This window comes from Uloborus diversus, chromosome 8 (genome assembly GCF_026930045.1).
Source record: "Uloborus diversus isolate 005 chromosome 8, Udiv.v.3.1, whole genome shotgun sequence".
Lineage (NCBI taxonomy): Eukaryota > Metazoa > Arthropoda > Arachnida > Araneae > Uloboridae > Uloborus > Uloborus diversus.
The window spans coordinates 110,356,587-110,375,777 of NC_072738.1; the positions used below are offsets into that span (position 1 = coordinate 110,356,587).

The 19,191-nt window shown below is 30.2% G+C and overlaps 1 protein-coding gene across 1 annotated transcript in view; it reads right to left on the minus strand.

Moving 5' to 3' along the window:
• LOC129227422 (neural cell adhesion molecule 2-like) overlaps positions 1-19,191 on the minus strand; it is a 469,788-nt gene that overhangs the window by 173,838 nt on the left and 276,759 nt on the right. The window contains exon 3 of the mRNA XM_054861975.1: positions 5,661-5,771. Coding sequence (XP_054717950.1) covers positions 5,661-5,771 — 111 coding nt within the window. The remainder of the gene's footprint in view (positions 1-5,660; positions 5,772-19,191) is intronic.

A 19,191-nucleotide genomic window follows, 5' to 3' on the forward strand; every position in this document is an offset into this window, starting at 1 on the left:
ATATTTTAATTGTATGCTGACATGTAGATGTTTCTCATAGCAGTGTTCGACCTTTTGTACAAATGAAAAAATACTACGCCAATTTAAAACTACAAGTTTCATCCTATAAACCTTTAATTTTTTATTCGCGCGAATACGATATAAAACATTAAAACTATTATCAACTTCATTAGTAAGCAATCATTTTATACTCCTCTGCTTTCTGCTGAAAAAAATAGATTTTGTCTACGTTCGAAAAATTGCATTTACAAAACGGACTCAGTTCAACTGGTTTTGGTTTTGAATTTTAAGTGTTCGATTAAAAGAGAAACATGTGCGGGCATTTAAGCCGTAACGGTTAAAGCAGCCTGCTCTTCGGAAATTGTTCAATATTCAAAAAGGAAAACACTTATTTTCAATCTAGTATATTACTTCTCTAGAATATTTGTTTCAATTGCTACGTGAGATCTTCGTCATTCTTTAATCAAATTCCATGCTTTACGAAAAATTTTAAATCGTATCATGCTGGTTAATGACAAAACATAGAAGCATGATCTTATTATTATTATTATTATTATTTTGGAAGAAAGCTTTTTTTACTACACATTGTTGTTTTTTACTACGCATTCCTTTAATAAATAGCTTTCGAAAAGGAAGGCGCAATTGCTAGGTTTTTCGGGGTGTCGGGCAGTTAATTAGAATGGCGCCAATTCGAATCCGTGCCCATAAATATCTCTTTAATGTTTCTTTTTTTCCCATCAGATGCTCACATGGGCAGGACTGTATTTGCCACAACCTGGTTTTTCACATGCACAGTTATTGCTTTTTCACGAGTCACTACTCAGCCACCCTTTTAATGATACTTATGGTTGCATTGAAAATACGTACAACCAAACGGTGAGCGATGATCAAATTATCACAGCGTTGCGAAACTTTCCTGCTTCAGCATAATCCGTGAAATGCTTGAAAATTGCTCACCGTGAAGCAAAGGTAAAATCAGTTAGTTAAAATATAGATGTATCGAATTCTCTAAATGATACATGGTACTTTAATTATGTTGTTGTTCATAAAAGTAGTGAGAAGAAAATTGGACATTTTCACGTTTTGAGTAAAACGCGTTTAAAGATATCATACAGTATAAACACCGTATAAATATATGAAACATTTTAATATATAAGCTAAGTAATAGTGTGAATCATTTCTTTCTTTCTTTCTTTCTTATTTTGTATCCAGAACTTGATTATTTACACGCAAATCTATTGAAGTTTTATAATAAGGTTTCAGGTAATATACAATTGTGCTGATTGAGTTTTTAGGTCACCCAACTGTAAATTCAATTGGAATACAAGTTCGTACATTATTCGTTTCTGAAAATTTTGAACAGTGAACGAGAAAACGAAATGTATAAAAAAATTTTTTCACTTTTTTGTACCTCTTCAATCTTTCTTACTACTATTTATTTCAAAGGTATTATTACTGATTGAATTTTGTTGCGAAAATTAAGCATTAAAAAGTAAGAGCAAATACAAATATTTTATATATAAGTTCTTGCTTTTATTAATAAATATCTAACAGATTGGTTAATCTAGGAGAAATAAAGCAATGTCATATGATATAACCTTTTGTAATAAAGATTATATTTCTTTGGTCAGTAATAAATTATTAATATAATAGTGTAGCAGGAATTCATAAATCATCCCCAGATTTCCCACAATAAACTTGTCTCATTACTTGTATGATGCTTTACGTTTACAGAAAGCTAATGAGTTATTCATGAAGCTTTTTGAATTTCTAAAGGATTTTAAGATTTTGAGTATACTATTGAAGAACGTTGTACATTGAGTACATCTATTCATCGTGCTTCACATTGTTTATATGCATGCAGCATATTTTACATTTTATTCAGTGATCGACCACAATATATTCTTGTGACTCGTCATTAAACTCTCATAGCTAGACCGACGTAAGTCACATTATGATAATTTTACAGTCGAAAGGAAAACCTTTTTTCTGGCCCATGCAAAGGATGTGACGAGCAATCTTTCAACCCTGGTAAACAATTGAAAGGGATTTTTTTTTTCAAAGATGGTGTCACATGACTCGACCCGGAATATGCTTCTACGTACAATGCCCTAATAAGCAGAAAATCTCAATTTTTGGACTTACGTCACTCTAGCTCTGAGGTACAGAATTAACATATCCAGATATTTTGGTAAGAAATACTTTAATTTTTTAAACTATCAATGCATAAGAGGAGTTATAAATTATGCACTTTTCTTATGTTTCAATTATTTTGTAGGTTACACCGGTCAATGAATAAACACTTAATGCAAAATGTTATTAAAAAAATCATTGTCAAAAGGTAGCATTTAGCGCATAATAGTTTAAATATTTTAACTTTTACTTGAATCTTTTAGGTGAAAGATCTGTTTTTGTTCGTGTACCTTCTCACTGTTTTTTACCACCATCTTAAGGTAGGCAAACACCCTAAATATTTTTTTCTTCAATATTTAATGCACCTTTCTAAAAGTATATACGATTATAAAATATGACATAAATAACACATTTTGTCTACTTACGAGTATTTGTTGAAAAAAAAATCGATAGTTCTTTTTTTTTAAAAAAAGCCATATTTTTAGCAAAATACTACAATTTCCTTAGCACCCATCTGCCAGTGCATTAACTTTTTCATTATTTTAAAAACTTTTTGTGCCTATCTCTTCGTGAGATACCAGAGAGTGATATGACCCTCCAATTTGAAATAATTAACTAAAAACAGGTTTTATGGGTGAATGTTTGAAAATTTCTCCCGAAAAACGTGCTTTTTGCCGTCTAAGTTTAATTGATCATTATTTCAAAACCATATATTGCATGCACATTAACTTTTTGAAGTTCATGTCACAGTAATGTGTTCAATTACCTTTTTGCAAAGTTTCAAATCTTCAGAGTTACTACTTTTTTCGCTAGAGCTTTTCACGAAATAAAAAACTTGAAAACACGGTTATGAGAAAATCATATAAGAAAAAGTAAATTTCAGTTATAAGCAGTGCAATTGAGTGTTTTTTTTTTCTATTTTTTTCACTAATTTGCCGATTTAAAAAATTATTGCGGATTTAGAAGGAAGAACACTGGGGCTCTCTAAGTTTCTCAAAATCTCAAAATCGATTTTTTTTCGAAAATTAGAGTTCGCCTACTTTAATCAAGGATATAATAAATTGACCGAAATATGTAGTAACATTTATACATTAAAAAGCAAGTACGAGTCATTTTTTTAAATGGAAGAGCTTTTACGGTTCTTAGTCTGATTTTTGTAGAGCATGGAAATACAGTGTATGAACACCTATAGCGAGAAATTTATGTTGACTTTTTAAGCTTTTGACTTTAATCTGTAAACGTGAGTTAAAAATATGATGTATTATACCTTTGACCTATGAAAGACTTTCTATTACTCCTACCATGAATTGGCCATTTTTTCGATGTCTATGTAAAAAAGGTTGCGTGAGTTTCTGGTATTACTGCTAAGAAATTCAGAAACTAAGAAATCATATCTACCTCAGATGTAGTCTGAAGCAGTCCAAAATTGCGATTTTTCGTTTATTTGAGCATTGTATGTAGATGCCTATTCCACATGATACCAATATGAGCGTAATAGATCGATTGTAAAATGATTTAAAAAATAATAACTTTTACTACGGTTGAAAGAGCTTGCGTCCCATTCTTTGCATGCGGCAGATTTTTTTTCCTCTCCTGTAAAATTACCATAATGTGACTTACGTCTTTCTGGCTCTCAGGTACATATATCTTGAAATTAAAGACAGCACTTAAAAATATTTAAATCAGATAAAAATTTTAAACCCTAAATTGGAAGAACAAAAAAACACCTTTTAAAAAAACATCTTTTTTTTCACAATTACTATGCAATGTATGAGCTTCCATTTTTTCGTCCTACCCTATTGAACAAGAAAACGTAACACCGCGTTCAAGCTTAAATAGCAATAATTAATTTCAAAATAACTAAAACACAATTTTCTGTCTAAACACTTTAGTATATCAAAATAGCTAACGATTTTTTGTCAAAGCATATATCATACACCATTTACAAATAAAAATTAAATCTTATTTAAAAAAAACAACTACTAAAGAATACTGAAGAAATAACAATGGTTCTTGATCCGTCCTTTTTTTACTAAAAGCTCTTATCGCAAATCAAAGTAATACTGTTTTATTGGCCGGAAATAAGGTGCTCCAGACAAAAAAGAAATATTTTTCAAAAATATTTTTCAGAAAAAAAAATTATTTCGAAATCGAGTTTTTTAAAAATATATTTTATTCTTTGTTAATCTAGTATTTTCTCCTTTCTTTATTTTGTATCTTTAGTGATACCGAAAAATGGGAACAAAAGTCAAAAGAAAAAATGAATTGAGTTTTAAAAACATATTCGTTTTTTTTTTTTTTTAATTCTTATCCGATTTAATGGATTAAATAACGCAATGGTTGAGAGTGGTTCTTAACATTTTCAAAGGAACGTCTGGGAATGTATGTGAGAGTAGAACGTTTAAAATAAATTCTAAATAATGATGCTGATAACTTAGAGAATTATTATAATCATATGATGTGTATGTGTGGGGTTTTTTCCTTTTGATGCGTTCCATCCAAAAAAAGAAGAGGAAAACTATGGTTGAGAAATGATACATTTTTATTTATAGGTTCTTTGATTTTGAAATCAAAACGAAAGTAATATTCAAGTCTAGTTAAAAGTACTAGTTGCATTACCTCCAATATTCAATGTTAAAGATTATTTCAATTCTTCCAACTATTTGAAAGGTTATTATTTTTTTAACTTTTATAGTAATTATTAATTTGTTTATTTATTTATTTACTTATCACTTTATTATTTATTTATAAACAGACAACGTTTACAATGTGCATCACTTTTTTAAGTCTAAAGCGTTGTAAGGCACATCTAATAAAATCAATTACACAAATAACATGGTGCATTGATTTATTTAACAGACTAGAAAGAGTGACTAAAGACTGACTGATATCAGTGACTAAATATATAGGGGAAGGTTGTCGTTAATGAACCGGTTCTATGACTGGACTTCGAAGATATTTTCCCCACCAGAGTTTTCTCAGGCACGACATCAGTTTTAGTGTTTTCTTTTGTTTGAAAACTGTCCAATGCAGAAATGTCACGGAGCTTGAATCAATACATCATATTGTTAAACGTCCAAATAAGATTTCTACGGTTCAACTACTTACGATTGGTATTTACATTTTATTTTTACATGCTTTGAATATAACTGGACAACTAAATGAACATTGACTTTGAAGTTCACTTTCAAAGTACAATTCCCCACATTTAAAGTTTCATCATGCATCGTCACAGCAGTGACAACTATGAAAATATTAAACAACCGCAGTTGTTATCATTGGAAAAAATTATTGCTTAAAATGAACCACGATGAAAACGACAAATCCCGAATTTTCCCTATTATTAAAATGCCATCCCAAACTTTTTTCCTCAAAACCACATTAAAAACACATTTATGCTTTATTTTTTCTTCCCAAATCAGCACGTCCCTTTATATACACTACGACTATGAAGAAGAAATAATCTTGCAGTTTCCCAATAGTTAATATGCATAGGAAAATCTATAAGTATTAATCAAAGAATTTACCTCCATCTGATTCACAGAGAATTTTCAGAGATTCTCCTTCATTATATGGACCTATAATTCCTTTTACTTTTCTCCTTTCATCATCATATATGATAGGCTCCGTTGGTGGCACTGAAAAAAAAATACGTATTTAGCATATGTTGTAACTACGGATTTTCTCAGTTAAATCATCATTCTTTCGTAATTCAGCATTATATTAGACATCATGCTTTAATTGAAAAAAAAATAATTATGTGATATATATATATATCCACAAGAACACACGTTAGAACTATTTGCCAGAACCTACTTTAAGTTTCATATATATATAATTACGATTGCCTAATGATTTTATTTGACCGTAATATATGTTCCTTTGAATTTATTTTTCATGCTTTTAATGCAAAATCCCCTGGTCCATTGGTCTTGTCCAGAATGTCCCTTCTCCTGGTTGGTGGCGTCCATGTCATCAACTTTATTTGCACCCAACCATCTTCACTTCACCAAATCAGTTTTTTAGATAGAAACAACATCCGGTATGCAGCCCTTGCCTATCATTTGAATTTTCAAATTACTTTCTCTGAAAATTATTGATGGTATAGGACTCAGTTGCCAAAACAGGAAATCCAATAAATAGGGTTCTACCGCAATTCGAGATGAAGAAACCTACCTAACTTGAGTTCAAGACGTCAAATATTCAAATGAATTTTAGGGGTTGGATGCTGTGTGTTGAATGCTGGAAGTTTTACAGCTTTGGCTCTGAATAATTTTTTTTATTTAAATTTTTATTTAATTATTTTTGAATGCTTTTTTTTCCTAGGATGTTCTAGGTCTGGGACAGGAAAGCTATAACTTAAAATGACGACTTGAGAGAAGGCATTGTAAAATTTGAACACAATTTTGAACCAGATATGCTCACTCATATTTTGCTTCATCAAAGTGTCAAAACTTACGTCAAAGATATATTTATTGGTACTCTAAATATATAAAGTACTCGGTTTTTTTTTCGATTATTGAAACTGAAAAACCTAAGCTGCAAAGAATATGTAAACGGAAATTTGTGGAATGCATTATGCATCTTTTAGTAATCCGGATAATTATTTCAACAAAAGATAGCAGTCATTGTTATTATTATTACTCAAAGTGAAGGATTAATTGCACTACGAGTCGTTTGCCTACCTTTCTTAAATGTAAGTTTTTTAAAGAACCTTTCTGAGTGAAGTTTTTGTTGTCCAAACGTTAATCTTTATATAGTATAAACTAAAGTATCCAAAAAGCGTCTGTTTGTTTGAACGCGCAAATGTCGGGAACTACCCGGCGGATTTCGCTGAAATTTTTACAATATCTTTCTTTTAGCCCCGGAAAAATTTGCAGCCCAGTTCGAAAAAAAATCGATTAGTAGCTCTTTTTTTTAATTCCAATTTAGGCCCAATTTTCACATAAATTCCCGAACATGGGGGTGAAAATTTACTTACACTTATATATATTAATATTACATATCGTTGGAAAAGGTAGAATTTTCTGCATTCTTTGAAATTTGTTTCAGTGCTCTATTTTAATTACGGCGGAGGTTATTGGCGTTTTTAGCTCTGATTTCTGAAGACTTAGCTGAAATTTAAGCACTACTTTCTTCACTAAATCTAAACGTATAACTAAAACGTATCTAAACGTATCCTTCACTAAAGTGAAGGAATTGTCCAACAGTTTTTATTTTGACACCATTGGAAAAAGCAACACTTTTTACTCCTGAGCTGTCTAAACCTGTGGTCAAAAAAAAACCAAGCTTCTATCTCCAAAGTAAAAAAAAAGTTACAAGCCTTTTTAAATCAAGTTCGAAAAATGTCATCTGCGTTCGAGTTGATAACCATTTTATTTTCGCGATTCCAAGATTACGCTTTTTGAATCCATTGTTTCTTTCCAGCATTTTAATTCCTTAAATTTATATTATTTTGTGTTCCCATGGTTACGCTTTTTAATTACGCTTTTTAATCCATCTTTCTCATTTAAATTTCTTAAAAGTATTTTAATATCTGACTTTACTGTTTGGAAGGAAATTTGCCTGATGATTTTTTTTAAATTTTATTTAAGCCTGATTGTTGAATATACGTCATTTGACACAATTTTCGTTGTCAAGGTAGACCGGGCAAAGCCGGGCAACGCAGCTAGTAAAATATAAACCGCAGTTACTTTAGAAAAATGTAGTTTTGAAGCACGGTTTCTTATTAACACAAATATTCCATTTATACAAATGTTATAATTTACTCACGTGTTCATTTACCATCAACTCTAAACTTGATAAAGAAAAACCTCCTCGGAACGACATTTGTACAAAATTACATAATATTTTAATTTGAAAAAAATTAATCTTTTTTAATAATTAATGTATTTCTGCTTTAAATTAAACTGAAAAGAAGTTCTTCCATTTTATACCGACTATAATTTGTTTTTAAATAAATTTTGGGCCAAAAAACTGACTCGAATATTTGATTGGATGTTTTAGAAGATCCTTTTCAAGAGATGATGATATAGAGATTTGTAAGAACTTTGTGGCGACATTGTTCATAGGGGTAAGGCCTTCCGAGCCCTTCTCGATTTTAATGACCGACGGGCTCTGAAAGGCAAATGTTCCAGTATTAGACATTCGTGTCAGCCGAACGCAGAACACCAGTTTTCAGTTCCCAAGCACACGTCAGACCAATTTTATCGATCCTCTAAGGGTATGAAAAGTTGAGCCAACTATGCACAACCAAGGAAGTAGAACCCGGGTCTGAGACGTGAAAAGCGAAGCGCCTTCCATAGCCACTTGGCTTCAGATACTATAATATTGAACATAATTATACATGTGCAATTATGCTGGAATTTCATTCTTAATTGGCTATTTTTCTGTAGTGTAGTTTTATCTACCCAGTTGTGTTTTAGAAATAACTTTCAATGGGTAGAAATGTGAATAGCCACAAGGAGTGACTTTTCGATCAAAAAATTGTTTTTCATAACTAAAATTGAAAAAAAAAAAAAAAAAAAAACAAGGCAATGGATTGTGTCATTTAAAAAAAAAGCATATCTGGATTTGGTATTTCAGAAACTAGAATGCATAATAAATGCATAATACCTTTGAAAAAAGTTACAATTACTTTTTATAAGTTAGAAATCACATTCTTTCCCCGAGCCTTTCAATTGAACTATACAACTATTTAGCAAGACTGTGGGCAGTTTAATAATTCATCCTAAAAAAATGTATTTTTTCTCTTTTTTTTCATATTTCATTGTTTTTTCTTTATCATTGTTCCTTTTCATGTACCCATACGTATCTCGACCAGATTAAATATTGCAAAGGAAAAAACAAAACAAAAAAACGCAAAGTTCAGTTTTACTTATCGCAGCGGAAAATTATTTTTGGTTAATGCAAACAATGTTTTAATTATCTAAAAAACATTGTGATCGTGATTATTTGCTTAGAAAACCATAACTTTTGTTCACATTTACATTAAGCACATTAACGAAAGCATATCAAAAATGTCTGTAAAGGTTCCACGCATGAAAAAAATAACAAATGGAATATTACACAAAAAGTGATTAGAATTACTAATCATGAAAGAGAGTAAGAAATATTCAATTGAATAAAAAAAAAAACTATGTACGGTAACGAAAAAATAAATGGAAGCTAATAATGCAAAGAGGGGGGAAAAGAATTGAGAAAAGATAAAAAAAAAATCTTTAATGGATCCAGTGATTTGAGCAGCTGTGGTCAATCGGTATTCGGAATACAAAGAACATAGCAGAAAAATAAAATAGAATATCTGGGGAATTATTCTTGTGTCTGGCCAAACTTAGATCGATGCCTCTCTTTTTTGATAAAACTTTGTCGAAAGTGAACGGTATCTGATGTATCCTTGATGGTAGAAAAAGAACCATAAAACATACAATGCTCCAAATGGAGAAAAAAAATGTCGTTATTTTTGTTCTTTTAGACACTTGATTTTTTCTCTGTTATCGCACTGATTTAATCCATACAGACATATAAACCAAAGCATGTATTTTCAACCTTTGTAGATGCATTGTCTAATAAAGCAAAGTTTTTCTTTCGGCAATTGACTTTCTTTTTTTTTTTTTTTTTTGCTTCACGTATTTCACGTGATAAATTTGTACAAAAATAAAAAACAATAAAAAAAATCAAAAAGTGCACCAAGTGTGCACACAGAATTTGCTGAGCTTTTCTGGAGCCTTGCTATATATTGTTCTAGATGAGTTTAATTTATAAGCAACGATTGTCTGTTTGACAGTGCCACAGCTGAATCTACAAATCACCATCCATTCGATGAAAGTAATTTTTAATGATGGAATAAATGTCAGCCAATCAGTTATCCAATGACAAGCCAATCGCGTTATAATTAGGTTTGTTACTACCACATAAATAGATGAAATAATCCCGGCATCTATCCACAATCGAATTTAATTGAGTAAATAATATCTTCCGATTAATACTTCACTAAGCAAGCTGGGTGGAGCTAAGAGATCAGTAAATCGACCAGGCTGAGTTAATAAAAATAATTTTTCAACAGTATTTGATTTATAATGGACGCGCACCTGACTTTGCCCAGCTTGTCTTGCATTGCGAATTACGAAAAGAATACACGAAAATTTGAGTTGGAAAAGACAAAATGTTGCTGAAATGTTTTACTTCTACACGGTCTTTCAATTTGGTAGAGTTTGTAATCGTGAAGAAAACCAATAGGATTAAAGTTCAAACACTCAGAGGAGCTTGATAAAGAAATATGTGTTTTCATTAATTTCAAAAAGTGGTAAACAATTAAAAATGATGAATCATAAGAAAACAAATTAATATAAAATTAGTGCAAATTATGAAATGCAATTATCACAGCACAGAAGGAAAACGAATTCTAAATACTAATATAATTAAAAAGTTGTCCATGTGTGCTTAATTCTTTGCTATGCACTCATTTGTTTCGAACTTTAATGAAAATGTAGTTTTAAAAGTAGTACAAACTAAAAGTCGATTTACGCAATAAAACAAATAATTACACAAAGTAGTAACATATCTGAATGGCATATTTTTCATCAATAGGTTAATCACAAGAAAGACAAAGATAGAATGTTTTTTTTTCGAAAATAAAGGTAGCATTTAAATGAGATTCCGTGATCAATCGTTCAAATTTCAATTACAAAAGGGTTTACCAGACAAAGTGGGAAATTTCAATTGCTTCGACTGCATAAACCATAAACCATGAATATACATTGCATATTTAGTTTGACAATTTAAGCGGTGCCTCAACATCTAAACCTTGTATGAAATCAATGCGAGGTACATGACGAAGATATATTTGCGCCGCTGTTGCATAAAGTATTAAACTTTAATGTATACATAACAGATACTCTTTGAATTCGGCTTTAACCATTTTTTAAATCACTCAGCTTTGCCTTAAACGCGAAAATATTCAATACTAGCTATTTGTATGCTTTGTTTTTGAAACAGTAGAATGAAATTTTTATCTAAGTAAAAAATTTGAAATTTTTAAGACATATTACAGCAATGACTAGCAGAGATAATAAAGACTTATGTGTAAAAAAAATTATTATTTTAAATAATATATCTGCATAGTTTCAAGTTAGTTGAGTGAAAAGTTATAGGTTTTAAATGTTATAAAACTTTGCCAAATAAATAAGTACCTTTGTATTGAGAAGTAACAGGAAATATCCAAAATTGTTTAGCACAAACAGATTACTGAATACACATGTTTCGCTAATTCCAAGAACTCAATTTTCAGTTCCAAGTTGTAAGCTTTTGGATGTAAAGACATCCGGTTTCGCAGCATATAAGAGGGTGCAGCTTCGCTTTTGGGGGGGATGTGCACTACTGGTTCTTATTCTGGACTGTTGGAAGGGGGGGGGGGGAGTTAAATGAAAAAAGGGCAACAAGCCAGCAAATGAATATGTATAACTAAGAAGCAATTTTTTTTCCTGTTTCCTTTTTTAATTTGGTAGAGGAAACTTTTTGCTTTCAATTCATATTTTTAAAAAATGAATAGTATATATTTACATAGAATGTTGTTGTTGAATGTAGTGATAACATACTAATTGGATTTCCCTATTTATGATTTCTCACTTTTTAGTATTTAATAATTAAAATGACACATGAAACTAGAACGATTTCTTAAAAAAAGAAAAAACCCACAGCTTCTCACTCCTGCTGAAAATTGAAGGGAAATCCAATCGATTCCCACGAATACAGAACGAAGCTTTGTAGGACCATCAAAAAGTCATTCACATCTTAAGAATTGCAATTGCTGAAGTGATTTGAATAGAGGGAGATCGTTTGATGACTTTTTGATGCCTGATAATGATGATGATGACACAGTGTTTGTTGTCTTTCTTATAAGAAGTCGACTCAAATTTTATCTCTTAATGACCATTCAGGAAGAGCAACATACTAAACTTTAGGGTTTTGTTTTAAAAAACCATTGAAGGATAAAAAGGGCTCCTTGGTTTTTCATGTTTTACGATACGTTTAATAAAAGGTATTGCTTGGACAACGTTTTGGCTTACAGCGAATATTATTCATCTCCAAAGCAAAAAAAGAGTCGTACCGTTTTTATTTGATAAATAAAAACAGTCAAATTAAAATATTCGAGACTTTTTACTATTGAATAGGGCAGGTGATCCAAAGGTAAGTTCAAAAGGTAGACCACACCTTTAAAAAGCAGTAGCAGTGTCATAGCTAATTTTGAAGACATTACCTAGATCAGATGACATTGTTTGTGATGATTTTACTTATTGAGAATGATTAGTGCTAATTTCTAGGTCAGATTATGTATAATTATGCATGCATTTTCTCAGAAAAATGTTTTTTATTTAACCTATCACTTTAACTTTAATTTCTTCAACAGACTAATTAGTTTACGTTTTGCAACTAATTACCATAGCCATGTTGCCAAGGTAGCGACCTTAAAAAGAAAATATGTAAGCTAAATTAGAAAATGAAATTTTAGGTGTGCCACTTTTTTATGTTATATTTTAGCACTGCCAATTGTTCTGTCATCTGTTTTGAGTTAAAGCTGAATTGAAAAAAAAAATCTATATTTTATGTTTTTTCCTCGTGATTGTTGCAGGGTAAATTAATCGTAATGGGCACCTAACTAGTAATGAGTTGGTTTGTCTCGCATTTACAGTATGCAGTTAGCATTTGATATTTCAATAAAACCATCAGTAGATTCTCGGAAACGCATGTTTTAAAAAGACCCCACATTTTTTTTCTCCCTAATTTAAGATTTTATGAACGGGGTTACTTATAATTTTAATGTTATTTATACTTTTAATTTTTTAGCTATGCGCTCATATGACCATACTTCATTTTTGGGGTTCTTCTTGCCCAAAATGTTTATTTAGAACTGACGACAAAATAAAATCTAAATTGTCAAACGTTAAATAAAACAAATACAGCAGTAGACTTTGTCTATTTATTTTATTAAATATATTCATGCTTGCTGTAGTTTTCAGATAAACCTTTCAAAAACGGTTTGTCAGTTAGTCAATTTTTTAATTTTAATTTTGCTCGAATTGATAAGTGAAAATACTCTGAAAGAGATTATCTTTACTAATAATAAAGCTGAAAGTCTATCTGTCTGGATGTCCGGATCTCTATGACGCACATAACGCCAAGACCGTTCTGCCGATTTTCATCAAATTTTGCACAAAATTAGTTTGTAGCACAGGAGTGTACATCTCGAAGCGATTTTTCGAAAATTCAATTTTGTCCTTTTTTATAGTAATTTAAGCCCGTTTTTCACACAAGTTAGATCATTTGGAGGAGAAGCATTTCATTCACATTTTTAATTTTTAGATCATTCAAAAGCTTGGAATTTGTAGCTTAAGATGAAGTTTGACGTTTCTACGTGTACTAGGGGAGCTGTAGGAATCGTTTAGAGAAAACCAGCATCCAAGGCTTATCTTAAGCAAGCTAAACGATTCTAAATGATGACTCGAGGATAAAAACAAATTAATGATAAATGGGGATTATTTTCGAAGCAGAAATTAAATTTGTGTGTTACTATAGTTAGTCTTGGACTCCCTTCGATTGTTTCGTTACTTTTTTTAAAAACATTTTTTAAAACGTACTTATTTTATTGATAAATCCTTTTCTTTTATGAAAAATGATTTAAATTAAAATGTTTTCACTGTTAAGAAAATGTCATCTGCTTTTATATTTTTAGTTTGTATGGAATTACGTTCAGTGAATAAGTAAAACATTGAGCTGCAACCTTCTTTCTATAACTTCCGTGATAAGAACAAAAGTCGCATCTGCACTTTTAATCAAAATTGAGTTGTAATCACCAGGCGATTATTTGCCACATATTTTACCTAAATTCAATGTTTTATGGTCATTTGTGAATGGGATATATTTTTGAAAAAAATCTCAAAAAGTTTCATTTGAATCAAATACATGGAGGTACAAAACTTTAAAGGGTAATTTCTCTTTTTTAACTCAGATGCAGATAAGACTTTTGCATTTAGCACTACGGTATAGTCTTTTGTTATTGCCATAATCGAATTTTGATACGTGATGACATTATGCTCAAGCATGTTTTTTTAGTCCTGAATATTGCTGTGCTATTTTCGTGGTCAATAATTTTAATAGTTAAAAGTGATTTTCAGCTATTTAAAGCAACACATTTAGCCCTGCTACCGTTAACTTAGCACTTTAGAGCAATTTTATTTTCAAAAATATCGTTAAAAACTAGCATTTGACACATGCCAGTAAAAACATTTAAATTAATATAAGGGAGGGTGGGCCAAAGCACGTAGGTTTTTGAACAACGGTCGAAAATTGTAGTTTTTGGACTTTTATCACAACAATTTCGGTTTTGTTCTAGTTCGGTTTTGTCCTATCAGGGTTCTTGAACCTCAAAATAAGAAGTGATTTTTGCATTATTTCGAACCCAATATTTTTTTATTATCAAACTTAACGAATATTTGAAAAACCCGCTTTGCCCTACCAGGGAGCCCAAAGTGGGTAAGCTTAACTAATTGTGATTTGTACATTTGATAATCAAATACGAAGTTATAAATGATTAAAACAGTTGACTAGCTACCTGACATTATAAAAAAAATACATTAAACAGATCTACTTATCCAATTAAAAGTCAGCACATTTGTTTATACAAAATAAATAACTAACTTATTAAATTAATAGACTAATTAATTGCCATCCTCAAAAAAAAAAAAAAACTTTTTAAAATTACACTTATCCTATTGAAATAGAAAATCTAAGTCAGCACACGAGTTAAGAAAATATAAATAAATACGATTAAATATATACGATTAAATCCTGTACCTGCTTTGCCCGGCTCGTTTTTCCGGAAGGCACGTTTTTAATTTCAATTATTATAACCTTAAATTGAAAAAAAAAAAAAACAAACAAACGACGGACGTGACTATCGTAAGTTTTAGATTGATGGCGTCAGAATAACGTAATACTAATGACAATTAAAAAAATAAGCTGGTCTTCGAACAATCACAAGTTACAAAAATTATTTTTTTTAAAGAAATGTATTACTTTTTTTTATATTTTAAGCTTGGTTGCGCCGTATCGCTTTACTGCTACTTCGCTGGGACTAGTTAAAATTTGGAGGTGTTCATGTAAACACGACATACGTATGCGTCGTTCACACACTATGGGGGGGCCACAAGAAGACCTACCTGCTTTGTGCGACCTACCCACTTGGGATACCCTTCCCTGTGTGAAATATTAATTAATATTTGTGAAAAATAAAATTGTGAGAACTAAAAATTTTAAGAACTTTAACCTTTCTTTATTGGGTTTTTGGAATATTCAAGGAAAATAAGTCGGTGAGTTTCACCATCTAGCAGAAAAACACAACATTTTGTACTCTATTGACTCCCTTATGAGGTTTTTCGCCACCAGCTTATGTGATTCCTATTTTGGGCTGCTGAGTTCCAAAAAGCACGAAACTGCAGTCATTGGATGGAATAACTGAGCTGGTGGTGCATTTTAAGAAAACACAGAATTGTTTAGTATGTTTTTTTTTTTCTTTTTTTGAAATGTGTAGAAAAACATTCGGCAGCCAATATATTTTTTTTTAAAGTATCGATATTTTTTTTAATTCTTTTTTTTATTTACTTATTTAACATGATAACCGAGATGATAACGAGTTGTTCATTTAGTGTTCCGCACACCCTTTACCGTGTTTTGTTCGCCACCTATTGGATTTAACTTGCATTTCCATGCTAAAATGTGTGATTTAAATGTAATTGCATTGATTTATTTGCTTTTTTTCAGAAAACACAAAAACATAGAAAGATAAGAAAAAAATATTTTTAATGTGTTTTGTTTTTTAAAAATAAAAGGGAAGACATTTCTGAAGCAAACAAAAGAAGAAAAATAGATACGTGCAAAGATTTTTAATATCCTCCCTTTCATCTCCGTTAAATTCAGAAATGAACGCATCAGTTATTCAATTCATTTTTCGTCTCTAACTTTATTCTCCATCCTTTAAGTTAGTTCCATCAGAAATTTTCAATTTTTCCATTGTCTCTGCGGTTCAGTTGCTTTGCATTATTGAACAGCGCCTTATGTCCCATGGTTGTTTCTTTTTCTTTACCCCACACATCATGTATTGTAATTTTCTCACCTAATGGTGCAAAAGACAATGAACGAATAATATACAAAGAGCAAACAAGCATTCGACAAAAGCCCCCTTTTTTTCAACCGAATGTTGCTAACTCTGCCATATCTTTAGGAAAAGAGCTTTTTTCTTTTGAAAATTGTCGTTCGATTTTCGTTTTCTTTGTTGTTTAAGGAAGTCATTTTTATTCCAAATAGAATTTGCAATTCTTTCTTTCATTCCCGTGTTGAACATTAAATGAGTTGAATAACGTACAAGGTCATAAATGCTGTGTTATTACATCGTGAATGATAAGAAAAATTGCGTTAAAATTTTATCAGTAGAAGATACAAAGTGAATAAACAAAAACTAGTAGTTTTAACTAAATTACGCAGTCTAGATAAGCAAACAACAACATTTATTTCTAACTTTTCTGTGTTTCAGTGTAGAATGGTATTTATTTTCCCCTAAGCACAATAGTGTTCAGAAAAATATATGTACATCTAAAACTAAAATGCATTTAAAGAAAGTATATTTGCTTGCGCGGTAAATTGCTCGAATAAATGAAATACAAACATTTTATGGAAGTAATAACAAAATGAGTCCAAACGAAATGATTGTAACATATTTTCAAAAAGAAAACTATCTGATAGAATACCAGGGTGAAACAATGTTTGCTACATCAGTAAACAATGTTAATGTTAAAGCATTGTCAAATCATATCTTTCTCGCTAAAAATCTAATTAAATGATTCAGAAGACAATGAAAAGAAATCTGTTATTACTTTTAATGTGGTTTGAGACATTTTTCTGAATCGTATTTGATCATTAGCCAAGACGATGGTTTATGAAATAAGTGCAATAAAACGGGGTCACTTGTAATGTTAAACGAAATTTAAATTACATTAGTCGATTACAAACAATGAAAGAAAATAAAATTGTTTGCGTATCATTGATAAATTCTGAACTATATTTAAGTATTACACCCTTATGCAAATTTTCGTCTTTAAAAATAATTTTGCTGAAAGAAGTAAGTGAATTGGAATGATTTGTTCTGAGCTACCGACGTAACTAGTTTGCTTAACAATACCTGTGTTATTCGCGCTCGTCTTATCATCATTCAATTGCTTTATCATTCAATTGCTAAATTATGTTTAGATTTAAGAAAATTGTACGATAGTAAGATTGAGTGATTGATTTTATCATTGTTATTGTTATGTTTATAAGAAACAAAGTAATTAAAATGTTTTAATATTAAAAAATATCTTGTGTAAATTAAAGTGTATTGAATCTTATGCTGGGTAATATCAATTATTTTTGGCGGACATCAATTATCCAAAAAATTTAGTTATATTGCGAAAAAATAGATACTCGTTCATACATTATTGCTCTTTCTTACAAAATGTAGGTTGCATTATCAGAGACCAAAAAAAAAAAAGTATAACCTTCTCGAAAAGTCTTTTTAGATTTAAGCCGCAAATTTTGCCGTATGGCAATTAAAACCGAAAGTCCCTTAGTTTTCAATAGTTTTTTTTTTTTTCAATATGGGGGAGGGGAGAAAGGTGTTTTTTTTTTAAGCATCCATAATTGTTTCAATGCCACTTTTTTTTAATAACTTGGTGAATAAGTGTTATTTTCTCGAAGGATTTGTTGGGGAATATGGGGCAAAGTGAAATGGTTAAGATGACTGAGTTTTTTTAAAAATGAACAAATCGGAAATTTGTTTTGAAAATTGCAGTACACAGAGAAAGAACATTGTATTTTATAATAAAACTTGCGTTGAAACAGTTATTTTTATTTTTGGCAGTTAATTTGAGTCTTCAAAAAAAAAAAAGTGGAAAATTTTCATTTTTTTTAATGGGGCAAAGTGAAAAATATAATATTTTTTCCAATGACGTATTTTCTATTCGATTATAAAACTTATTTTTGATCAAAAGAATCAATAAATAAAAGGTTGAATGAATGAATGAAAAGGTAATCAAACAGTAAACGAATAACTAAATGAATAAATCAATTAATATATGAAGAAAAATAAATGAGCAAGTAAAAGAATGAATGAACAAGAAAATAACAGAATGAATGAATAAATAAGGGAATAACTGAATGAAGGAATGTAATTGAATTAATTGATATATGAAACCAAAAGTGATTTATATTAAATGGTTGTTTCAGAAAATGAAAGAAGCTATTCTACTTTGCCCCATAAACTTTGCCCCGCATGTACTTGACTAATTGTACAAAAAACAAATAAGCTTAATATAAACTAAAGTAATACTGCATTGAATGTTAGGAGGTCTCAATTAATATTTAAAATGTTAATAACAAGAACTTTATCATTTTATAGTAACAAAAATAATTTTTTACTTACTGCAAAACATTACAATATGAGTAGCAATTTTTATAAATTGCCTTATATTACCAAATGCTTTAATCTTCGGCGTTTTTTTTTTCCCCTGACTGGAATAGACTGCATATGGTACTTACATAGTTCAAATAACACTAGATAGGGGGAGTTAAAAGCAGTGTAAACATTTCACCATTCCACCTTGCCCTGCTAGTTCACTTTGCCCCATGTTCCCTTACTTTTTTTATTCCTATTGATCATATCATATTATTAATTTCTCGTAGAATGTATAAGAGCATTAGCTAATTAAAATCTTATTATATTGCTTTCTTTCAAACTGAAATGAAAAATTTTGAAATTATTCAATTTTAGTATTCCAATATCTTTCAGTAAAAAAATTACGGGTATGGTAAGTTGAAATTGATACTTAAGTTTTTCATGGTCGTAAATAATTCGTCATATCATAATTTTCGAATAGTCAAAATATTTATTATTACATGAATGGTTCGTATGCTGTTAAATAAAGATATCCTTTTTCTACAACGCTCCTTCTAACATTAGATTCGGTTAAA